Source organism: Scatophagus argus, chromosome 11, assembly GCF_020382885.2.
Source record: "Scatophagus argus isolate fScaArg1 chromosome 11, fScaArg1.pri, whole genome shotgun sequence".
NCBI classification, from domain to species: Eukaryota; Metazoa; Chordata; class Actinopteri; family Scatophagidae; genus Scatophagus; species Scatophagus argus.
This window is the reverse complement of record NC_058503.1, coordinates 6,935,992-6,957,267: the sequence shown is the minus strand read 5'-3', so window position 1 is coordinate 6,957,267 and position 21,276 is coordinate 6,935,992. Positions and strand designations below refer to the sequence as shown.

Here is a 21,276-nt window from a genome sequence, read left to right as displayed (position 1 = left end):
CTTGCTACACATCAAGCTGTGAGCATGTGCGAGTGTGTGTGCAGGGTTGCCGTGGATGCTGGGCTTTACCTCAGGCTGTGAGGGGTTGTCTGGGTTGTTAGTGTTGTGGTCTTCACTTGGCACGGTGGTCTCTATGCTCGGTGGGTTGAGAAAGCGACTCAGCTCCTGCTGCTGGCTCTCTCTCAGGCTGTGGATGATGCTACATGACTGCTGCTGCTTCTGCAATCGCACAGGAACATGTGTGGTCAGTGTGTGGAGACATACTGTATGTGTATGTTTGGATAAAAAAAAAACAACCTGGGAATGAATGTGTTTTCAGTGGGCAGTGTTTGTGTGTTTTCTGTTGACAGACTAACCGCCCGGATGCGTTTGAGGCACTTCTTGAGCCACATACGTATGGTCTGTTTGGCAACCTCTTCTTCAATGGTGTACTCCAACTGTTCCCTGGCCAACAGCTCCTCCAGCTGGAGAGACTTTCTAATGTCCACTGAGCGATATGACAGCATGCTGTATGATTACACACACACACACACACACACACACACACACACACACCAAACCCAACACACAGAGCCATACAGCCAAAAGAGGGACAAATTCAGTGAAATTTAATCACGCTTCCTTAAAATGAAACATTATAGCTTTAAAGCAAAAATATGCCACTATACAAGTCAAGATTGCACAGAAACAGCACCAAACCATCAAGACATAGCCGATCAAGACAAGACTTCTAAACCCTGAAATGATGGGATGCAATATGACTAATTCTACACTCCCAATACCCCTGATTATTTCCATTCAGTCACGGGCAGTCAAGGTGTTGAAGACATTCAAATTCCAAAAGAGTTGAGACGCTGTACAAAACATGAATAAAACCAGAGTGCAACCATGGGACAGCAGTTTTATGAAGTGTTGCTGAGCCCATGTAAGAATATCCTCTATACTGCACAATCATGTGTTTCACAAAGTGGTGAACCTCGCCCTGTTGTTGCCTGTGATAATGCATCTTTCATACCCATCCAATCATAATACTCTCACCTGTCACCAATAAACCTGTCTACCTGTGGGATGTTCCAAACAGGTTTTTTTGAGCGGTACACAACTTCTACTGCTTCTGTCCTAACGTGTTTGAAATGTGTTGCTGGCATCTATTTCAAATAGGCATATATTTAATAAAATCAATGAAGCTGATGAGGTAAAACATTAAACATATTGTCTATGTACTGTTTTCAGTTGAGCAGATCTAAAAAAGGAAATTTAATTTTAAAGTTTATGCTTCACACATCATCCAAACTTGTTTGAAATCTGAGTTTCAAAGATATACTAATATTATTCTTCTCAATTGTGGGGCAGTTGGCAGTGTCCTCTGCCAATAGGTACTTATTTTTTAGTATTTTTCTGCGTCAGGGCATTTCTGGGGGTCAGTGATTCCAAGGAAAGGTGGTTAATTGTTGAGTCTCATTCGCAAGTCATCAAATACCAAAAGTTTGGGTTGGAGGCTATGCGATGGCCTGAGACAATCAACTATCTTCCTCCGGGATCACTAAATACTGTGTTTACAAACCACCACTGACACATCTTGTGCAGTGTTCCTTTAAGTGCAGTGCGCTTGGCTCTGGTCAGAAAATATCTCTATAGCAGCTCAACTGAGATATCTGGACTGACATAGTGTATATTTAAAAATTAAAAGAAAAAATTAAGTAATCGATTTTTTCTCATAAAAAATTGCAAGGCATAAAAGGGCTACAGCAGTACAGCGAAGTGTGTGTTGTGTTCACCTGAGCACATCATGAAAGGTCACATCCCCACCACTGTGCAGTCGCTCCATCTCATAGCACATGTGTTTAAACAGCAACTTGTCTTTGTCCAGGTCCACCTCCAGCCTGCCTCGGAGCAGACGAAGCAGGAACTTCACCCTGGAGGTCGGGATCACTCCCTGAAGGAAAATAGTCATAGGAGTCACAGGGTTATTTAAAAGACTTACACCTAAATTTTAAATCTACACAAAACACAGCACAAGCTCATTCAGGAATCTTATTACGGATAAATGAAATATAAAAAAGAAGCTACAAGTTTCTTCCTACTGTAGTCTCATTCTATAGAAGCATAATTAGGTTAAAATCTCACATACCAGGCTCGAAATATGATTTATGGTGCAAAGTAAAATAAAATTCACTTTAAGAGGTTTCTTTAAAACTTATGGGAAAGCCTGAAAAATACTCTTGATCAGCATGCTTTTTTTTTTTCAGGCCAAGAGCAAAACGCTTGTTTGTTTTGTTTTTTTTGGTTTTTTGAGGTAGCTGAGTGGGAGTGTGGAGAGGAGAGGTTGATGTCAGACCACAATTACAGGGCTGGAGAGGGACTGCAAGAGCCATAATTGAGTGTGTTATATTTAAATTAATATAGAAACGGATATTTTCGTTCTGTGTTAAGATTATATCTGTTATTTGAATTATCCTGCCGTAAAATATTGCCATTGAAGTAATTATGATTTTGTTTACGACAATGGTAGTGCTATATGACGTGACAGGTGTGGTTGAGAGCAACGTGGTGCTTATTGAATAACAGAGCAGTTTGTATAGAATGGAACAGAACAAGTTTTTGAATATATCATCTGTTCGGTAGTGAATCGAACTGAGACATAAATGTGGATTTGCTGCTGTAACTGAGGAATAATCAGTAAATGTTTGTTCAAGATACCTGCACAGTCCTAAGTCCTTTGGAACAACAGTGAGACACGTATCAGTAAGTTTACCATCTATACAAACTAAGCGGTCTTAGACTGTGGAAGAAAGAGGCCACCATGGGGACCATACAGTATATAGGTAAGGCCTGCTGTTTACATACAGTATGTATTGTTACATTGTGTGTATTGCATGTTATAATTGTTGGCTTGTTGTTGGCTTACACAAATACTTGAAAAGAAAAGCCTACAGCACATCTAGATAACACTGGATAAATGTGAGGAGGGTCCACATTTTCAATCCAACATCCGCTGTTTTAAGTACTTTTATTCCTATCATTCAAGGCCATACGTCATTGCCTTCAGCTCATCTCATTAGCTTTTATTTTCTCGACATTATCCTTAGCTCACGGTCATATGATCTTCATCCTCTCCCCTCTGCTGTGTCCTCATCTCCTCTCCCACTGCTAATTTCTCACCTCCCGTTTGTCATCCACCATGTTCCAGATGATTTGGAAGTGCCTCAGGTCATTATAGCTCAACAGCTGGTCCTCCTCGGTGGAGTAGAACAGAGAGAAGTTCTCCACAATGATGGCTGCAATAATAGAACGGGATATTAATATTCACACATCCAAATATTCCATAACAGCATTACCTATGTGGCTTTTATTTTAAGAGGCATAAATCCCTGTATAATGATGAATTCAAGCTGTTGTGCTGCGATTTCTCTAAATGAGCACTGCCGCTACATACAAATGGAAACCCTGACTTCATGACATGAGCTCAAGCAAAAAGATAATCCCTTTGGCTTTATTTACTTTTATTCAGTCACTTTTCATACATTGCTTCTCTTCTTTTTATCATTAACAGTAGCTTCATATTGTAAGTATCTGTGGTATATGCCTCACCAGTCTTTTCAGACAAGATTATAACCCATACTGAAGTGAATAATACACATACAGTCCCCAAAACAGAGAATACACACTGAACACTGCAGTCAAAAAGGTGTAAAGAGAAGGTCTGGTTTCTAAGTTCTCTACTGGATCTACGCTTCTCTACTGGATCTACTCTATCCAACTTTCCATTTCTTTCTGTCATGTCAATCTGCCTCTTTCCCTCTTCTTATATGGCAGCCTTCAACGTGAGAAAGACATAATAATTTCTCCATGAAGGGGTTTGATCAGTGAACTGGTAATAACCTGTTATGAACTAAACTCTCATCTCTGGAGAAACTCTTTGCTGTCTTTTGGGAGAGATGACAAAACTACACGGAAGCGTGTTTCATGAGTTCTGCACTCTTATGTAACAGCAGGCAGAAAATGAAAAAAGAGCTATTGTTGCCAAAGCAGAAGTCTGTTATCCTTTAGTGTGACTCCATTGCACACACACATTTGTTTTTGTCACTTCGGATGCTGCAGTGACTTACATTCATGTAATGATGGCGCTAGCCTTAATTAAAGTCTTAAACCTAAAATGGGTTACCTAACGGGTTAACTAGCTTTTTGTCTGCAAAATGAAAATGTGTTCCCATAATGTGAATGTGTGTGATTTGAAGTTTACCTACACACACTGACCTACAAGTAGATTGAGCATGATGTAGGCTATGATTACATAGAAAGAACAGAAATAGATAAGTGCTCCAGCGTAGTTGCCACAGTCAGTCTCCCAGTAGCGATGTTTGTCTGGGGTGCAGAAAGGAGCCTGCACCTGGAGACAGTAAAAAACAAAACATAATTTTCATCAGTGTTGTATAGGGCATTAAAATGTATTAAATGCTCCCTGAAATGTTATGGTAAATGCTGGTTCAGGCAAATTACAAAAATAACTAACTTAAGAGTAACCAGAGTTACTCTTAATTTTGTTGTGAGCACCACAAAATATAGTGCAAACAACAGACAGCGTTATTCTAGATTTGGAATAGTTGGGCTATTCTTCTGTCTGTAGTGACGTGTGCTGGAGTAACTGCTCCTCTCACCATGCAGTCATGCATGATTTTGTTCCAGTCTTCCCCTGTGACAATACGGAAAAGAACGGCGATAGCCTTGCCCGCTGTGGAGAAGTTGGCATGTCTGCGATAAGGAGAGACACATGGAATCTTAATAAAAATCTTAATAAAGACGTGTTTTACTATATCTACTTCAAAGACAATCCTTACCGGTTTATGTTCTCTCCATATTTGACAGTTCCAAAGAGAACAACCCCAGCAAATGCGTAGCAGAGGAGAAGGAGGAACATGCCCACAATGATGAAGAAGCTCTTGTACATGCTGACCACCACAGTCAACAGCAGCATCTTCAGAGTCACCTTTATTCATCACACACAAATAGCATGCACGCTTTAAGAAGCATATTTTGTTTCTACAATACACATTCTTATTTTGGTAAAATACAAGGTCAGGAGTATGTTATTGCACAAAAATATACTCACATGTTTCCCACATATTGTAAAGAATCTGAAGACGATCACACAAGTCCCCATCATGTAGGTATATGCATTCTAGAGGGGAAAATTAGATAATTAATTGTGCACACTGGCTTAATTAGAATTCCTAAATCAGCCCCTTAACGTGGCAGCAATTTGTCTAACCAGTAAGGAAAAGTGCAGGACTATCCAGATGACACCCAGTGATGTGACCAGCAGGTCATAGCGATTCCGCCTGCTCTGCCAGTAACCAGCTGGAGACATGGCTATCAACTTCATGGTTACCTGGGTAACAACACCAACAAATGACATAAAAACAGATGTCTATACCAAGAGGAAGCAATCAAAACAAACCCTTAAACTGACAGAGAGAACAGGCTCACCTCCAGCACAAATATAAAGGTGAAGACTACTGACATGGTGGCAAGGGGAAATGTTACTTGATCATCTACGTCCCACTGGAGAAGAGCAGATTCCCACACATGTCAATATCTCACTTCAAATTATGTTGTTATTATGTTCAAATGTTTAATAAGTGCACATATGAAATGCCACGATTTAATGTGAGGCTTACCTTGACTGAGAGCAGCACTGACTGTGCCAACACCAGCACAGCAATGCCCCGTTTGAAGAAGGGATGTTGAGTAATGTCATACATCTTGGCCCTGAAACCTCCATTTTCTGTCAAGCAGACAGAAGAGCGAAGAAGAGAGAGAGATTTCCTGAACAACTGGAACAAAATGTCTCAGTTTAAATGGTTTACTTCAACATTTTCCTACCGTCAGCGTGGTTCCCCCTGATCAATTCAGTGATCGAATCTGAATGTCTGAACCAGCTGCAGCTGTGTTGTCATCAGTGGTAGTATCCCCTACTGTCCTGCAGATGGCACTCATGGACTGCTGAGCATTCTTATTGGTTTGATAACTGTGCTGCAGGTTTTACAGGCACTCACGTATGTACACGCATTTGTGTCCAACAGCGCAAATGTGCTTTAAAATGAATTTTGATATTTCCTAGGGAGGTTACTTGCATCAAAACTGTCTCAGAATTTCTGTGTGTCCCAAAGTGTAAACTTAGTGGTAAGAGGAGCTGATGTGATTGGCCTTTGAAGAACAACCTAATTCTACCTAATGATGAAATATTTGCACACTACAATACACTTGCCACTCTAACTCTACTGTGGGTTTTTAAAACTGCAAAAATTAAATTCCCTATCCACACAGCCTTGCATGTCAAGTTCATGCACTCTAGCTTTGATTTTGAGGAATGATTTTGAGGAATCCTTGTTAGAAGAGATCCTTGTTGCAAACCTTTGTTACAACTGGCCCCTTGTGTCCACTTCAAAGCAGGCAGTTTCATTAACATAAAAAAAAAAAAAAAAGAAATGTAATAACGGTACATCCAGTGGCAGGCTCTGTGATTACATATGACTGCTGACCACAGAGACAATTTTTGGAAGTACTTTGAGTAGAAGTGAGTAAAGGCCAACTCAGTGCTGTAATGATCTGCCAGTAGTGAGTGAGTGGCGCCAGTGCAGAGGGCTTTTGGATGTGGATCAAAGTAATGTTGAGACTGCTGGTGTCAGCGGCACTGCTCACTAAAACTGAAGCTATTGATTTCCGGTTAGTTCTTAGCCTCAGCTGTACTAACAGGCCATTTCCCACGCCGAATCCACGGCATTTCAACTAACCCCCAACTCCCATCACAGGAGCATGAGCAACAGTGCAAATGTACAGTATTCCCATGTTGAAATGTGATCGATAGCAATAGAGTTCTTGCTTGTGTGTAAAATTTAAATAAAGTCAACACACACCTGGTTACTGCTTGTACATTAATGCGAATTTAAAGCTGGCAGTTTCAGCAAAGGCATGAAAATATGATCAATTGGGTAAAAAAATTTCCCATGGAAGTCATCATGTGGCGTGCATGATTCAGGTGTCTGAGCCATTCGCATTATCTGTCCTCCAATTTAGCTTTTCCATTACTGCTGCTAGCTATCATTTGGGTAACATGATGAAACCCTCCAGATATCAGTCCTCAATGAAGAACAAGGACTATTAAACATGGATTAATCGTCTACACCACATGATCAGTCGGGAAATGAGGCAAAGAACCGACTTTCAACATTTCATTGTTGATACTCTATCACCAAAGAATTTGTTGCATATGTTTGTGTGTGAGCACCTGGGCGAGGGGGCAGGTGGAGAGGCTGGGCTATTTTCAATCGACTCTTCAGATCCTCCCATCTCCTCTGGTCCACTGTTAGGAGAGCAGTGCCCTGGTGTTGGAAGACATGACATATTTCAATGCTGCATATAAGGTGCACACAGGGAAAAAAAAACCCTAAAAATAATTTTGAAAAAGTGCGAAATTTTATCTGTATGTGTGGCTCTTACCTTGTTCTCATTGAAGTTTGCAATGACGACACCAACAAACAAAGTGAGCCCAATCATGCAACCCAGAAACACAAAGACATGGATGTATATGCCATGGATCTGCAAACACAGAGGCACCTAACTGTTAGACTCAGACTTAGACTAGATTCTTAGACTTAGAATGTAGGACTTATTAGAAGAAAAAAAGGAAAGATAGGGTTGTCAGTACTGGTCCAACACGGTGGATAATGACGTCGCGGACTTCCACCCAGCCTTTGAGTGATAGCACCTCAAACAGAGCCAACATGGCATTTCCCACGTTGTCAAAGTTAAAATTACGAGGGTTGGCCCTGAGGAAGGACAGAATGGATATATCAATCTCTGGCTGTAGAAAAATAAACAATCTTAAATTAAGGTGTAATAGAAAAACAAGCAGATATACCAGACTCTTGGTACCCAGAAACCAGGTTTCTTCTCTCCAGTCTTCAGTTTCAGGTTGAGGTTTTTAGATACGCTGACATTTATTCGGAAGATACCATGACAATCCTCCTACAACCAAGAGCACAGTTTACAGCAAAACATGAAGAACGAAGCAAGCATTAAAACAGAAAGCAAAACAGAAAAAAAAATGTAGTGAAGTGGTTTACTTTGTATGGAGTAAGAACTCCTTATCTTGAATAATTAAAGAGTCCCAACATTTCGAATACAATCTATTTCTCCTCAGTTATATACAATGGGTTATTGGGTGATATTACCGCATAATGATGAGTGTATCCCCGTTTACGGCAGTTATCTTGGTGAGTACAATGGTGTAATTATTATTAGGAACAATAGCAAAAATGACAGAGTTTTAATGAACTGGAACTCTTTTTATAAGACCTACAGTATTTGAGCACTATACTGTGAAAATGTCTGCAAAGCAATTTCTATGTATAATACAAAACTCAGATATAAATTTGATGAAAGAAGCATAATGACTGCAATTAAGAACAGATTAAAAGGAAAAATTGATTTGGAGAAACCCCTTGTACTCATGCTCCTCTGCAGGGAGTGTGCAATGGGAGGGGGTGCGTGAGCAAGGAGATCATTTTTCTTGCAGTACCCGTTTAAGGATGTGGGGGTCGTTGCACTTTGCAAGCTTTCCGGCAAACAGCTGAACTCCGAAGCTCGCGAACACCAGCATTAGTGTGAGGAGCAGAATGGAAACCTGCAGGAGAATCAATCAAGAGGTTAAGGGAGACAGCTGAACATAATCCAAGGCTGTGAGATTACAGAGTAAGCTAAGGATGTCAGACAGCTGAGGATGTAGAGACCTCAGCTGGGAAAATCCAAGTCAGACTCAGAAAGAATCAATAACCACTGCAAACTGGAACTAATAAAGTTCTTTCTAGGCAAAGAAAGTAGTAAGCAGAGCCCACAAATGGCCAAGAATGTAATAACAACAAAAACACAATCCAAGAAAGGTGAATAATATGCACAAATCTTGGCTGGGTTTTCGCATTTTATAATCTGTGAACTATAAATCATGACTGCCAGCCTTTATTTCCAAAGCATATCACATTTTTTCACACATCTCAAATCTCTGTAACCATTTTTTTTCCAAACTGTTACATTCAGGCCCTATCTGCCTAACTGCAAACAAATTAAGCTTAATGTGATGAGTAGTGACGTAAGGAAAACACAGGAGACAGAGTTATGTTTATGCACATTTACATTCCTGGAGTGCTTATCTGTGATAATAATATATATAATAATATATATCAATAAATGTAAAGAGTAGTTCAACTCAAGATCTAATGTAAAAAATAACTTAAATACTTAAAAGCTAGTAGATTTTAAAAAATAGTCACACTATTCTGCCACATAAAAGCTGAAACTCTAGACAGCTAACCACCAACCAGGAAAATCTCTTTGAATCCTTTGAGAACCTCCCGCACCACCTTCCTCATCTGGGGTACCAGCTTGAAGATCCTGAGCGGACGCAGGCAGCGCAGCATCATCAGCAGTTGAGCCCCAGACTCAGGAGGGACGTCATGAGGCAGCCAGCACAGGAAGATGAGACTCACCTACAGGAGAACAACAGCAGTATGGTGATGAACGGTCAAGGGAAAAAAACGCACTCTACACATGGTACAGTTGCAGTGTGTTTATGTCACAGTTTCACCATTTAATTAACATCAGCAAACTTGTAAAGATCTCATTCCCTCATCACAATCAGATGGACATTTTCTACTGCAACACCATTTAGCAAAAGATGAGGGTTCAGTAAAGTAAAATAAACAGGCTATGGGTATTTTAGTTACTTAAGCACAGAAATAATGAGGATAAAGTATGAATTATGTTAGCTAAAACTATATACTACACTGCTACATACTAATTTTTATGCATAAATATTGATACTGTTGCAGACATGAGTGGAATAAACATATGCGGTCTTGGTACAGGGAGCCTCATGCTATTATTTTATTACCTTCATGAGTATAAGCACAACTCTCTGCTGTAATATTTATGAACAAAATGTAATTTTGGTATCTTCTGTGACCCAACCAGCCCACAAACCATATTTGGAAGTTCAGCTTCCTTCACGCTGTAAAAATTAAAACTAAAAGACCCTTTTAAACATGCAAATGAGATACACATAAGAAATTGAGTTATTTCAGAAAGCCAATAAAATGTGAAATGAAATTGAAAGTTATTTATAGTCACTGGCTATTATTTAAATAAGACAAATGAGATGTGATTGGTCTACCCTCAAGGACTTTTCAGTATGATAATTTATGTTTAAATTAAGCACTCTTTAGATTGTATGACATTTCTCACAAGATAGATGAAGATGTCCATGACTCCTCCAAAATCTCTGATGACAGCTGTTGGGGTGAAGAACAGACCGTCGGCCATGATCTTCAGGTTGAGCTCGATGCTCATAAAGATCACAAACACATACTCCCCAATCTGAAAAGGAGGGAAGGGGTGTCAGCATCAGCATCTGTACAGTCACACATCTGCTCGCCTGCTCACTCAGCCAGCGATCCACCTGCTTTTAATACCTGCAGCATGGGGACGTGCATGACACGGGTGAAGGGTGATTCAAACATCATGGAGATGCAGGAGCAGATGGTTACTACAATCATAACCCAGTCCAAATAGGTGACAAGGCCCAGAAGGTCACTGCGGGGACACACACATTAACATGGTTAAACTTTTTATTTCTGTCAGAATTTACATAGAGAAACTCAAATCAAGTAGGTCAGGAAAGCTACTTGGTTTGCAAACCAGCAAATATTCAGGGATATTTCAAAGGAGTGAGAGGAGAGCAAACAAAGAGAGAGGGAGAATATGTGAGCAGAGGTATCAGAAAGTGAGAGTGAATACATCTTTCTGTGCGTGTGTGAGTAGACCAATCTGCTGTACAGCAGGCAGCCAGTAAAAATCCCCCCAGCACTAAGAGTATCTGATACAAAGGATTGCCTCTCACTTTAATAATCAGACACTGTGCTAGGCTGAATTACAATAAGGTTGCATAATGGGTGAAATCTATTTCACAGCTCTTCACTTCACAATTTTCATTCCTTACCACAGTTTTGGGGATGCACAACAGGCAGGCAATTAGGCTACATAATTGATACGTTTTCCACTGCTGTAGAACGAACAGATCAATAAAGAGTGAAGGAATCAATAATTCATCACACTTACTACAGCTGGTGATATTTGGTGTTCTTCACTGCTCCCGTTATGGGGTCAGTTTTGGATCTAGATTGGAATAGATGCAAAGAAAATTAACTTTCAACATTCTGACAGAAAGAATAAAACTGCCTTTTGGAAATATCAGAATCATTCCAGATATTAGAAATTCACCCTGGCTACTGATATGCTGTAACTTAAAAGTTGTAAAAACTGGGACAACATTGGTATATAAATCATCAAATCACACATCAGTTTGCTGATGTCATGGTACAATAACTGAATGTTAAAAACTAATTTGTGACCATTCAGATTTCAGGCAGACAAAAGAAACTTCTTTAGACTACACACACATATAAGACTGATCTTACGCATTGAAGCGAGCTCGAACAATCATCCTGCAAAAATTTCTGAAGCGGTGCTCCCGGCCCACAATGAAGAGAGGCTTATCAAAGTAAGGATGATTTTCTCTCAGCTCCTCCTCCTGGACCTTTCTGCTCAGCAGAAGAAACACAGGCACCAGTTACTATAGGTACTAATGACACAGCAACGATGAATGTTACAACACAAAATGTCCTCTCAGAAACCTACTTTACAGGCACATAGTTAATGACTGGATATATGAATACCTTTTCATTTCGGCTTGTTCTTTCTTCTCTTGGATCATCTTAATCTCACTGTCCTCTCTCTGTGCGTTACGATAGCGTACTGTACTGGAATGCTGGGAAAAGAGAAGACAATGAAGTTGGAAAAGATATATTTTAAAGAATACTGGTAGAATATATAAACAAACTAAAGCCTCGTGTGAGAACAGCCATTCTACAAACATAAAAGCACACAGTGCAATATGTTTGTCAGCGTTTGTGTGCGTGAGTCTGCTCACATCCTGGGTGAGCGTCTCCAGCGACTTCCCTCGGCTGATCCTCTGACTAGTGGAGCCATGTCTCAGAGATCTGCAGATACAAAGAGTACAGTGTACAGTACAGATCACAGAGTACAGAGCAGGAACACAAGATTCCACTGAGTGTGTGTGTGTGCTGTCAGACCTGCGCTCTTGCCGTATGTGATGCTGGACACTGAGTATGGAGCGCTCTTTGGCTGGCTGGCCTTCAAAGGAGCCACTTAGCATACGCTGTCTAGTACAAGCCCTGAGAAACACAAACACATATTTTTTTCTTTAATCATGATCAGTATAAAGATGATTAAAATACATCACAGCGTAAGGTCATCAGCTGACAATATACAGTATCTGGTGTTCATCATTCTGAGTGCATAAAGGTGGACCCAGAATGTCATTTTGAAACAGGTTCCAGTCATTCCATTAGTCAGTGTTGGTGTGTGGGTGTGTGTGTGTGTGTGTGTGTCACTCTGGGCATTCCTGTCTCTTCTAGCTAACAGCAGAGTCATGTACCAGAACATAGCTAATGACAGTGTGGGCACCAGCAGTGTGTGTACTTTAATCATTTACAGAGACTTGAAGCGATTACTTGTTTATTGGCACTAAGCACGCATGAGTGCCTGTGTATGCTGTGTGTATGTTTGCCTATGTTGATGCGACTGTGAGCCTAATTGTGCGTTTGTGTGGAAGATAGCAGGCCAGACAGAACGTGTTATGACTACTGATATGCTGTCTATCTTTCAGACTGACTGAATAAGCGAGGGGGGGAGGAAGAGCGAGCCAGATTGGACACGGTGCCGGAGAGCTAATCTACACTTAGCGCCAGCTCTGCCATGCTGAACAGCAAATTATCCATTTACTTCACCGCGACAGTAAATGAGTCTGAAGAGGGTCTGTGTGTGTGAGACAGAGAGTGAGAAGCATTAACAATACCAGAGTGATGTTACCGCACAGCTACGTCTAATATGCACACACATTATTACTTTCACCCACACAAAGCCTGGCATGTATTTCCTGACTGCGGATGATGCATACTAAACACAACTAGCCGAGTTCTCCAAGGATTGTGTCAATCCAAAATCTTATGATGAAAACAAAAGAACAGGAACAACAACTGAAATGTGAGCAGTTTAAAGTTGCAGGCTAAAAAATGACTACAAATGTGGGTTAGAACTGTGCTTGAAGCTTGTTTCTTTGACATCTCAGTTACATTGTGTCAATAGCATTTCAACGAAACTAAATCCACATTGAAACAGAGTCACTGAAATGCAGTTAAAACAACAACACAACTCAACCAAATGCAGCTCAACTTTAACCTTAGATGTCTTTTGTCCTGCAAATCAACAAAAGCAAGCTTGCCAGGGGAGTGTGGATGTGTCTTACCGCAGTATTTTATTGATAGTGGTTTCTTTTTCAAGGAGGTTACGAGCTCGGATACTAAATATTGACCTGCGAAGCTGAGAGAGCCCATAGCAGAGAAAATCCATTAGTTGGCACTTTATTAAATTTAGTGCACAGTCCAAAAAAAACAACAACAAAAAACACCATCAGAAACACAATTGCAAACATTAGGGACAATTTTGCTCACGTTGCTCTACTTCTAATTGTTGTGGTTTATCTTTAGCCATTAAAATGGACAAATGTACGAGAGAAAGAGAGTGAATGAGTAAGTGAATGAGTGTGTGAAAGTACCTTTTGGTCGATATACTTGTTGTCTTCAATGGCTGAACGTTTGGAGTGGTCACAGGAGGAGGATGAAGCGGAGGGGAGACGTCGGAACAAACAACTGGTGTCCTGCTGCTGACGATCAATGAACTGCTTCATAAAACTCTCCCTAGAGTACACAACAAACGGCGCACACACACACACACACACACACAGACATACACAAATGCGAAGAACTGTAATGCATGGTTTCCGACTGGAAAAAATCCATAACCTTACGGGTAGAAGAAACAAGCGCAATTTTATTGTAACACCAGAGCTTCTTGGTGCAAACTCAGCTGTAAAATATGTCAGGGGAATCTCTTGCTGCATAAGCCTGCCAGATGGACTGCAGAGGGGGATTTCAAGGGGAGTGAAGGACCCAGCTGTGCACTAATCAGCAACTAAATGATAAAATTGATTACGAGATCCACTGTGTTGGATACAGTTTAATTCCGTCTGAAAACTGCTCTCCTGCTGTATGAGACACAAAAAGATCCAACTGCAGAATATAATGGGTTGCTATCCAATAAGGGGAACTCTGTAATCTTTTTTTCATGTTTGTCAGTACCATATGATGGCAACATTTAAAGGTTTTACATTTCTATGGCTTGCTGTGGTGCTGTTTAAGCAATAAATCACTACTTAATAGATTAGATTGACTGTGTTTTTCAAAATGCTGGAGAACATACTACTGTGAGATACTGCAATGTGATTCTGAGCAGCAAAACAAACATTTAGGTCTACTGAGATATAGTCTGTAATAAATGACTTGACATGTGTACCTGATCCTGGGCACAGTGAAATCAGACGGGAGTTTGGAGATCTTCACCATCTGAGGTCTATTGGGGAACTTCTCAAAGATCCTGAGCCGTAGGGGCAGCTTCTCTTTGGTGTCAGCATTGGCTTCACTTTGCTTGAGCTATGAGAGGGAGACAGAGAAGCAGTTCAGGCACCGAAGAGCATGACAAGTTACAGCAAAAAGGAAAAGTCAGCCATGTGATGAAAATGAAGAAAAGGAGGATTAAAATAAGATACAAAAGGAAAGAGTTTGTGTTTGGGTGTGGAAATTTTTAAGGATTTTGTTGTTACCCTTGGTATTTATGGAGAAAAAGCATGAGACTAAGCCTGCTAATGCAAGAAAAAAACTCTGAAATGCAAAGGATTTACCAAGGACTTATGAGTGCAGCTTTATGTTTCTGCCTGATGATGGCAGCAACACACTTACCTACAACACACACCACATACAGTACAGACAACAACATTTAGGATGAGATTCCACTTACTTTTAGAAAAGAATGGAGAAGGCAACAAAAGAAAAAGGAAAGATTACTCTTGAGTGGTTAATGGAGAAAAGAAAAGGTAGTGACAGTCAGAATATTGTGAATGTGTGCAGGCCTAAGCACTGTGGCGCAGGCTGGCTAAATGCAAATATGACAAAAGGAATGAAACCAATTATTCCAATTTAATTACATATGGGGGAGTCTGATTGAAATTCCCTTGCAGGTATTCTCTGTCTGGGTGCCTTGAGATAACCCCTGATGCATTGCTGATTAAGTATGGAAGTGAACTCCATTTGGAGCATTGGTGAATGGCAGCTTATCCTTCAGAGCAGGAAACCGCTGTGAAACATACTGACTGGGCTTTGTGAATGTTTCTCTGTCAGTCATGCTTCTGTCTGTCTACCAATGCAAACATCCTTTCACGCTGCTTGTGTGTATTGGTATTTTCTCTCTGTGCTTGTCCGACTGCGAGCACCCGAATGACTGGAAGAGCCTTTCATATTTGAGGGATAACAGCTGGGGGATGGAGGGACCTGACAAAGGAGGGAATGGAAATCTGTCTATCTATTTTCTTTCTCTAGGAGACTAAAATGTGGGAGCTTCTTTTTTACCCTGAGTGGGTGAGTGGCATACTGTGAAGACGGAATTATGCACCAGCATTTGCTTGCCTAGGCTTTCTGTCTATATTCTGACTCCCAGAATAGACACGGGATGGAAAGAGGCAGAGTCAGAGGGAGGATGAGCATGAGACTAAAACAAGTGAAAGAGAGACACAGACATAAGGAAATCTATGGAAAAATTAGTATAACACAAAACTTAAGGAATGATTCCAAAAAGACAAATTGGTTGTAGCTATAACATGGCTTAAGGCAATACACAAAACTCCTTCTTACACTGTATATGCTTCAGCAGTACTGAATTGAAAGTAAAAACGCGTTGAGCGAAACAATGAGCTTCTTTCGAGCACTGCAGTTTCCTTGGATGAAACTTGTAGAAAGTGCTGCAGTCATCTCAAATTCTACCTGTATGTTTGGTTGCTGAATTCCCAGCAAGCAAAACACACAAACAAAAATTCACAAACGAGCATTCGCGCCCACGCACACACGTACACACAGAGAGTAGAATTAATATGGACCATAGTGTTCCCAGAGGTCCTAATCAATTGGGCCAACTCAGCTAGATGTACAGTTTAGCCGAGGCGCTATAACCTTATCTGCATTCCATTACAGCAAAACTTTTTGTGCCACATATTGTCCTTTGTTGCTGTACTGTGTTCCTTTCTCAACTCATTCAAAAAGAATCTGTTCTTCTCCATCAAAGTGAGCATCTACCCACACTTCTTTATATAAGACTGCCCCAGTCTCTCTTCATTGCACTCTTCCCTGACTGATCTCCCCCTCTTGCTTCTTTTCTAAAAGGAAAAAGAAAGCTGCAATGACAGGAACAGGCATTACCAAAAGAACTGCTATTAAAATCTTTTTTTTTCATAAATAGACTGGTATAGTGCGAATGATGCACACTAATTCATGTACTTCAATTTATCTCTTTATTTATTTATATGCTGTGTCTGGGCCCCACCTCCTGTGGAAATAAATAAGCCAAGGATGTACTGAATTTAATTTTAGTTTACACTGGTTGGGAAAACGGGCGGCACGGTGGTGCAGTGGTTAGCACTGTCGCCTCATAGCAAGAGGGTTCCAGGTTCGAATCCCGGTCTGGGCCCTTCTATGTGGAGTTTGCATGTTCTCCCTGTGCCTGCGTGGGTTTTCTCCGGGTACTCCGGCTTCCTCCCACAATACCAAAAACATGCACATTAGGTTAATTGGCTACTCTAAATTGCCCCTAGGTGTGAGTGTGAGAGTGTGTGGTTGTCTGTCTTTGTGTGTTGGCCCTGCGATTGACTGGCGACCAGTCCAGGGTGAACCCCGCCTCTCGCCCGTAGTCAGCTGGGATAGGCTCCAGCTCCCCCGCGACCCTGACGGATAAGCGGTATAGAAAATGGATGGATGGTTGGGAAAACAAATCCACTCTACAATGGACTCCCAATAGATTCTTTTCCTTGGGGAAGTACTATGACTCCACAGAGCAAATAATTTCCGGGAGGTCATCGTAACAACTGTTTGTTAGCTACACTACCAAACATACAGTTTGCTTAATTACTGACGCTATGTAAGGCTGTTCAGTAAAAGGTTTACCTGGTGAGTAGGTGCTCTCATAAGTTGCCATAGATCACTATTAACTGTATGTATTGACCAGCCTTCTTGCTGGTCAATACATGGAATCAATAATGGACAAGCAAGAGCTCAGGAACAGAGCACTTATCAGCAAAATCTATTCTCTACTGATTATTGGCTTTACCTGCTCCAGTATAACAGAAGAGGAAAAACATAACCATGTATGCATTTACATGCACATGGACTATTTATTTTTGCCAGTATACTTAATGTGGCTATAATCAATATTTCTGTATCTACAGTAAATAATTTAATTGCCTCTATGCGTATATTTGTATGTGAAAGGTATTGCTTGTTGTAATGAACTCTCGGAGAACTATCACTCAACTGCACAATCCTTCTCTGCTTTAAAGATCATCTTTCAGCTAATTATTATTATCTTCCCAGCAACAAAAGACAGACAGACAGTCTTTTAGCATTGGTGGCGACCAAATTAAAGCTAAGGGAGCGAGTACTATACTTACACATATCTTCCAGGTGGACATAAACAAATGAAAGCTAAAGTTGTGTTACATCTGCTGTTTTTGTGATCAGGCAACTTTGCTAATGAGTTTGCCACAGCAACTTTACAAGGTGAAGTCTTTACATCTTGTATCCACTGATCTAAAGTAACCAAAAAATCATGCATGTCCAGGTTGTTGAAGGATAAGCACCATATCCACTTGTGCATGTGTAATGGAAAATATCTCTTTATGTCACAGGGAATGGTTGATAAATCAAAACTACTGCTTCCTTTGCCACAGATGAGATTTAGTGTATTGTGGTGTAACAATGGAGCCGAGACTAATGTGTTTTGCCTTGAGACCCATTCAGGTGACCTGCCGTCGCTTCCCCCTCCATTCAAGCCAATTTCAAGCTTGGCTGAGCCAGGGAGCTTTCTGTAAGGGATTTCCACAGCTTTCCTGACCAACGCTGGGAGATGAAGAAAAACTAATGCTGACCATTAGCATTAGACCAAATTCAGTCGTAGTCATAGTTCTGTGGGTGTAAAGAATAAAGTAGTCAGCATCGCACAATACAGTATGGTACGAAAATCAGCTGGGGAAAAAAAAACCCTCTTCTTTTGAAGGGACAAATAAGTAAAGCACCAGCAGAATGTCCCTACTTACTACTGTGATCACTATTAATATCTCCATAGATTAAGTACACTATCAACAGACCAAAGCATCGGGGCACCATTACACCAACAGGGACTTTAATGACATTGCGTTCTAAACACATAGACAGCTTTGCAGGTAAAACAGCTTCCACTCTTCTGGGAAGGCTTTCTACAAGATTGTGTTTTGCTTCTGCGGGAATATTTGCTCATTCATGCAGTAGAGCATTTGTGAGGTCAGACACTGATGTTGGACTAAAAGGCCTGGCTCACAATCTCCATTCCAGTTGATCCCAAAGGTGTGGGATGGTGTTGAGGTCAGGGGTCTGTGTGGTTCTTCCATGGCAAACTCATCCAACCATGTCTAAAGTAATCTTTGCTCTGTGCACTGGTGCACAGCCATGCTGGAATAGAAGTGTTTCCCTTCACTGGAAGTAAGGGGCCCAGCCCAGCTTCTGAAAAACAGCCCCATAAAGAGGTGTGTCTGAATATTTTTGTCTATATAGTATATAAGAACATACAAGATGCTCAAGCTGTCACGGCAGCTTTATTTCAGCTTTGCTGCAGCAAAAGGTTGAATATTAACCTTTAGCTCCTTAACAAATGATCCTCCAACTACCAAGCAACTTGGAAATCACTGATATGTCAGTACAAACAATAAGCCAAAATCTTTCATTTCTGTCCAGTATTCTGGTCACTGGATCATTTTAGAATAAGCCTTCATAAAAAGCACAAGTTATTAACTCTGAAAGGCCTGTAAATCCTTGTTTTAGCTGTGTAATTTATCTGAAATCTCTGGTCAATCCTGTGAAAATGCCTCGAAGGCATGAGTATGAATATCTGTGAAAATAGCCAGAGGAACAACAGGAAACTGATAAACAGTCGCCTACAAAGCTGCTGCCCACACACTCACTGAGCGCCTGGTGGAGAATGTACGTTCAGTCATCTGCATTTTACAATTCAGACATCAGAGCACGTTATTCACCAATAACACCAGACAACAGCTGTGTATGTGTCAGAGTGTGTGTATGTGTGATTATAGACCTGCACACTTTTGTATAACTGCAACACAGCCTTGTTTTATATGTAATCCATCAGTCAGAAAGGTAATTGTTCTGATAAGTATTAACACACCAGAGTAAAAATAGATTAAAAAGGTATACTGTGTGGTCAAATGTGTGGTCCCTGTCACACATACTAACATATTTCCACAATTTCGTCATGGTCTTGGGTTCCTCAGGCCTTGGCCCAGTCCAGCTGTAATACCCAAGGGTGGGAAGAACTGAGAGTGTGTTAGCAGGGTCACCCTCTCTTCTCATTAGATGGGTAATGAGCCATGTGGTGAAGCTGCCTGTAAACCTCTAATAGCTAACACACAAAACAACTGCAGATACCATTAATACCATTGCCTTAATATCCAATATCCACTCTTCTGTGTACCTTTAACCTGGTGGTCAAGGCACATGCCATGTGCATTGACCGCAACATACCTAGTTGGCCCCTCCCCCCTTTCTTACCCCATTTTCCCCACTTGTCTTATATACTATACACTCAATAAATGTTTCAAAAAGGCTTAATAAAGTAATCTTAAAAATAAGGGATTGTGTTGTTTTTATTTGTCATTGTTTTAAAATGCTTTGTGTCAGAAAATATTATTAATGTTCTAAGCATTGACGAAAAAATTGTAATAGAGTTCATAGTATAATATGACTTGAGGTACACATCTTCATTGACTTGGTCCATACATGTCACTTCTATGTGAATATTTGCTATAAAATGGACCTTGTCACAACATTGTCACAACATTTAACTGGGCCTTGTACCTAAGTTGTAATTGTTCAATCAATAATTTAAACAAAAACTAAAATCACAAAATCTAAGAGCAAAATGTAGTCCAGGTGACTTTAAATGATTTCTAAATCAGAGGTGGGACCATGTCAGTGTTTTGAAGTCCAGAGTCCAGTCTCAAGTCAAGTTTGACTAGTCTCAAGTCGGGTCAAGTCCCAAACTCCAAACTGATTTTCAACTGCTAAACAGTCCTAATGAACTCTTCACTGAATGTAATTCCATTTTAATAACAACAGAGACTTGATTTACCATTTTTTGTGCCACTTCAAATGTTAAAACAAGTTGGATGTTGCGCATCTTTGTAATTTTCGACCTGTATGTTTTCATACTGCAATTAGTTTTTTTTGTTGAGGTGCACTTGAATGCACCATGAAGTCCAAAAATCAAAAATCTAAAAAAAAAAAAAAAAAAAAAAAAAAAAAAAGGTGAAAATCCCAAGTCCCAAAGTCAAGTCTAATATCATCAAAAATGCGACTCAGTCATGTGACTTGGGTCCACACCTCTATGTTCATTTTTGATTTGCAGGAATGTTTTACTAATGGGTCAGTTTAGTCAAAACAATCCAATCAAAATAAATTTGTGATTTGTGTAAGTGTAAATTTACAAAACAAATAATTTAATTACATTTTACATTTTTCAGCAAAATTTCTTACACAGGTAATATCGTGACTGTGTGCTAGTGTTCGTGTCTTCATGCTAGTCTTTGAACATGACAGAGGCACAGGGCCTGGAGTGCTTTCCAATGGAAAGCTGAAGGTGACATTCAAAAGATAAGAACACATTGTACTGGGATTCTCAAAGGAGTATGTTCCTCTCTTCTCTACACCCTCTCTCTTTCTGGCCTTTCTTCTCCTGCACTAAATCCCCAAATAAGTCCTTGGTGCATTAAATCACGCAAATGGAGGACAAGCTTTTAGTTTAATTCATAAATAATGAAATCCTTGGTGTGAAGTCATGACATAATCACACCATGAAGAATTTGATCAAACTAAATTCGCCTTAACAAAATGTACACTCAATGCTGAGTGCCTTCTTGTGGTTTTTGGAGCAGAG

At 40.4% G+C, this 21,276-nt stretch overlaps 1 protein-coding gene across 7 annotated transcripts in view; it reads right to left on the bottom strand.

Annotated features, from left to right (window-relative positions):
- Positions 1-21,276, bottom strand: part of nalcn (sodium leak channel, non-selective) — a 61,483-nt gene that overhangs the window by 1,314 nt on the left and 38,893 nt on the right. For 6 of the 7 annotated variants that reach the window (XM_046404478.1, XM_046404482.1, XM_046404477.1 and 3 more), the window contains 27 exons: positions 14,548-14,684; positions 13,751-13,892; positions 13,442-13,515; positions 12,207-12,308; positions 12,044-12,113; positions 11,790-11,881; positions 11,532-11,654; positions 11,173-11,229; positions 10,527-10,647; positions 10,300-10,431; positions 9,378-9,545; positions 8,582-8,686; positions 7,922-8,028; positions 7,709-7,829; positions 7,501-7,599; positions 7,289-7,382; positions 5,679-5,785; positions 5,488-5,562; positions 5,270-5,389; positions 5,111-5,179; positions 4,839-4,987; positions 4,659-4,752; positions 4,258-4,390; positions 3,163-3,278; positions 1,779-1,936; positions 357-507; positions 70-219 (listed from right to left, as the gene is read on the bottom strand). In XM_046404478.1, coding sequence (XP_046260434.1) covers positions 70-219; positions 357-507; positions 1,779-1,936; positions 3,163-3,278; positions 4,258-4,390; positions 4,659-4,752; positions 4,839-4,987; positions 5,111-5,179; positions 5,270-5,389; positions 5,488-5,562; positions 5,679-5,785; positions 7,289-7,382; positions 7,501-7,599; positions 7,709-7,829; positions 7,922-8,028; positions 8,582-8,686; positions 9,378-9,545; positions 10,300-10,431; positions 10,527-10,647; positions 11,173-11,229; positions 11,532-11,654; positions 11,790-11,881; positions 12,044-12,113; positions 12,207-12,308; positions 13,442-13,515; positions 13,751-13,892; positions 14,548-14,684 — 3,066 coding nt within the window. Of the gene's footprint in view, positions 1-69; positions 220-297; positions 508-1,778; positions 1,937-3,162; positions 3,279-4,257; positions 4,391-4,658; positions 4,753-4,838; positions 4,988-5,110; positions 5,180-5,269; positions 5,390-5,487; positions 5,563-5,678; positions 5,786-7,288; positions 7,383-7,500; positions 7,600-7,708; positions 7,830-7,921; positions 8,029-8,581; positions 8,687-9,377; positions 9,546-10,299; positions 10,432-10,526; positions 10,648-11,172; positions 11,230-11,531; positions 11,655-11,789; positions 11,882-12,043; positions 12,114-12,206; positions 12,309-13,441; positions 13,516-13,750; positions 13,893-14,547; positions 14,685-21,276 lie in introns of all 7 variants that reach the window. The other variant, XR_006844731.1, reaches the window with a different exon arrangement.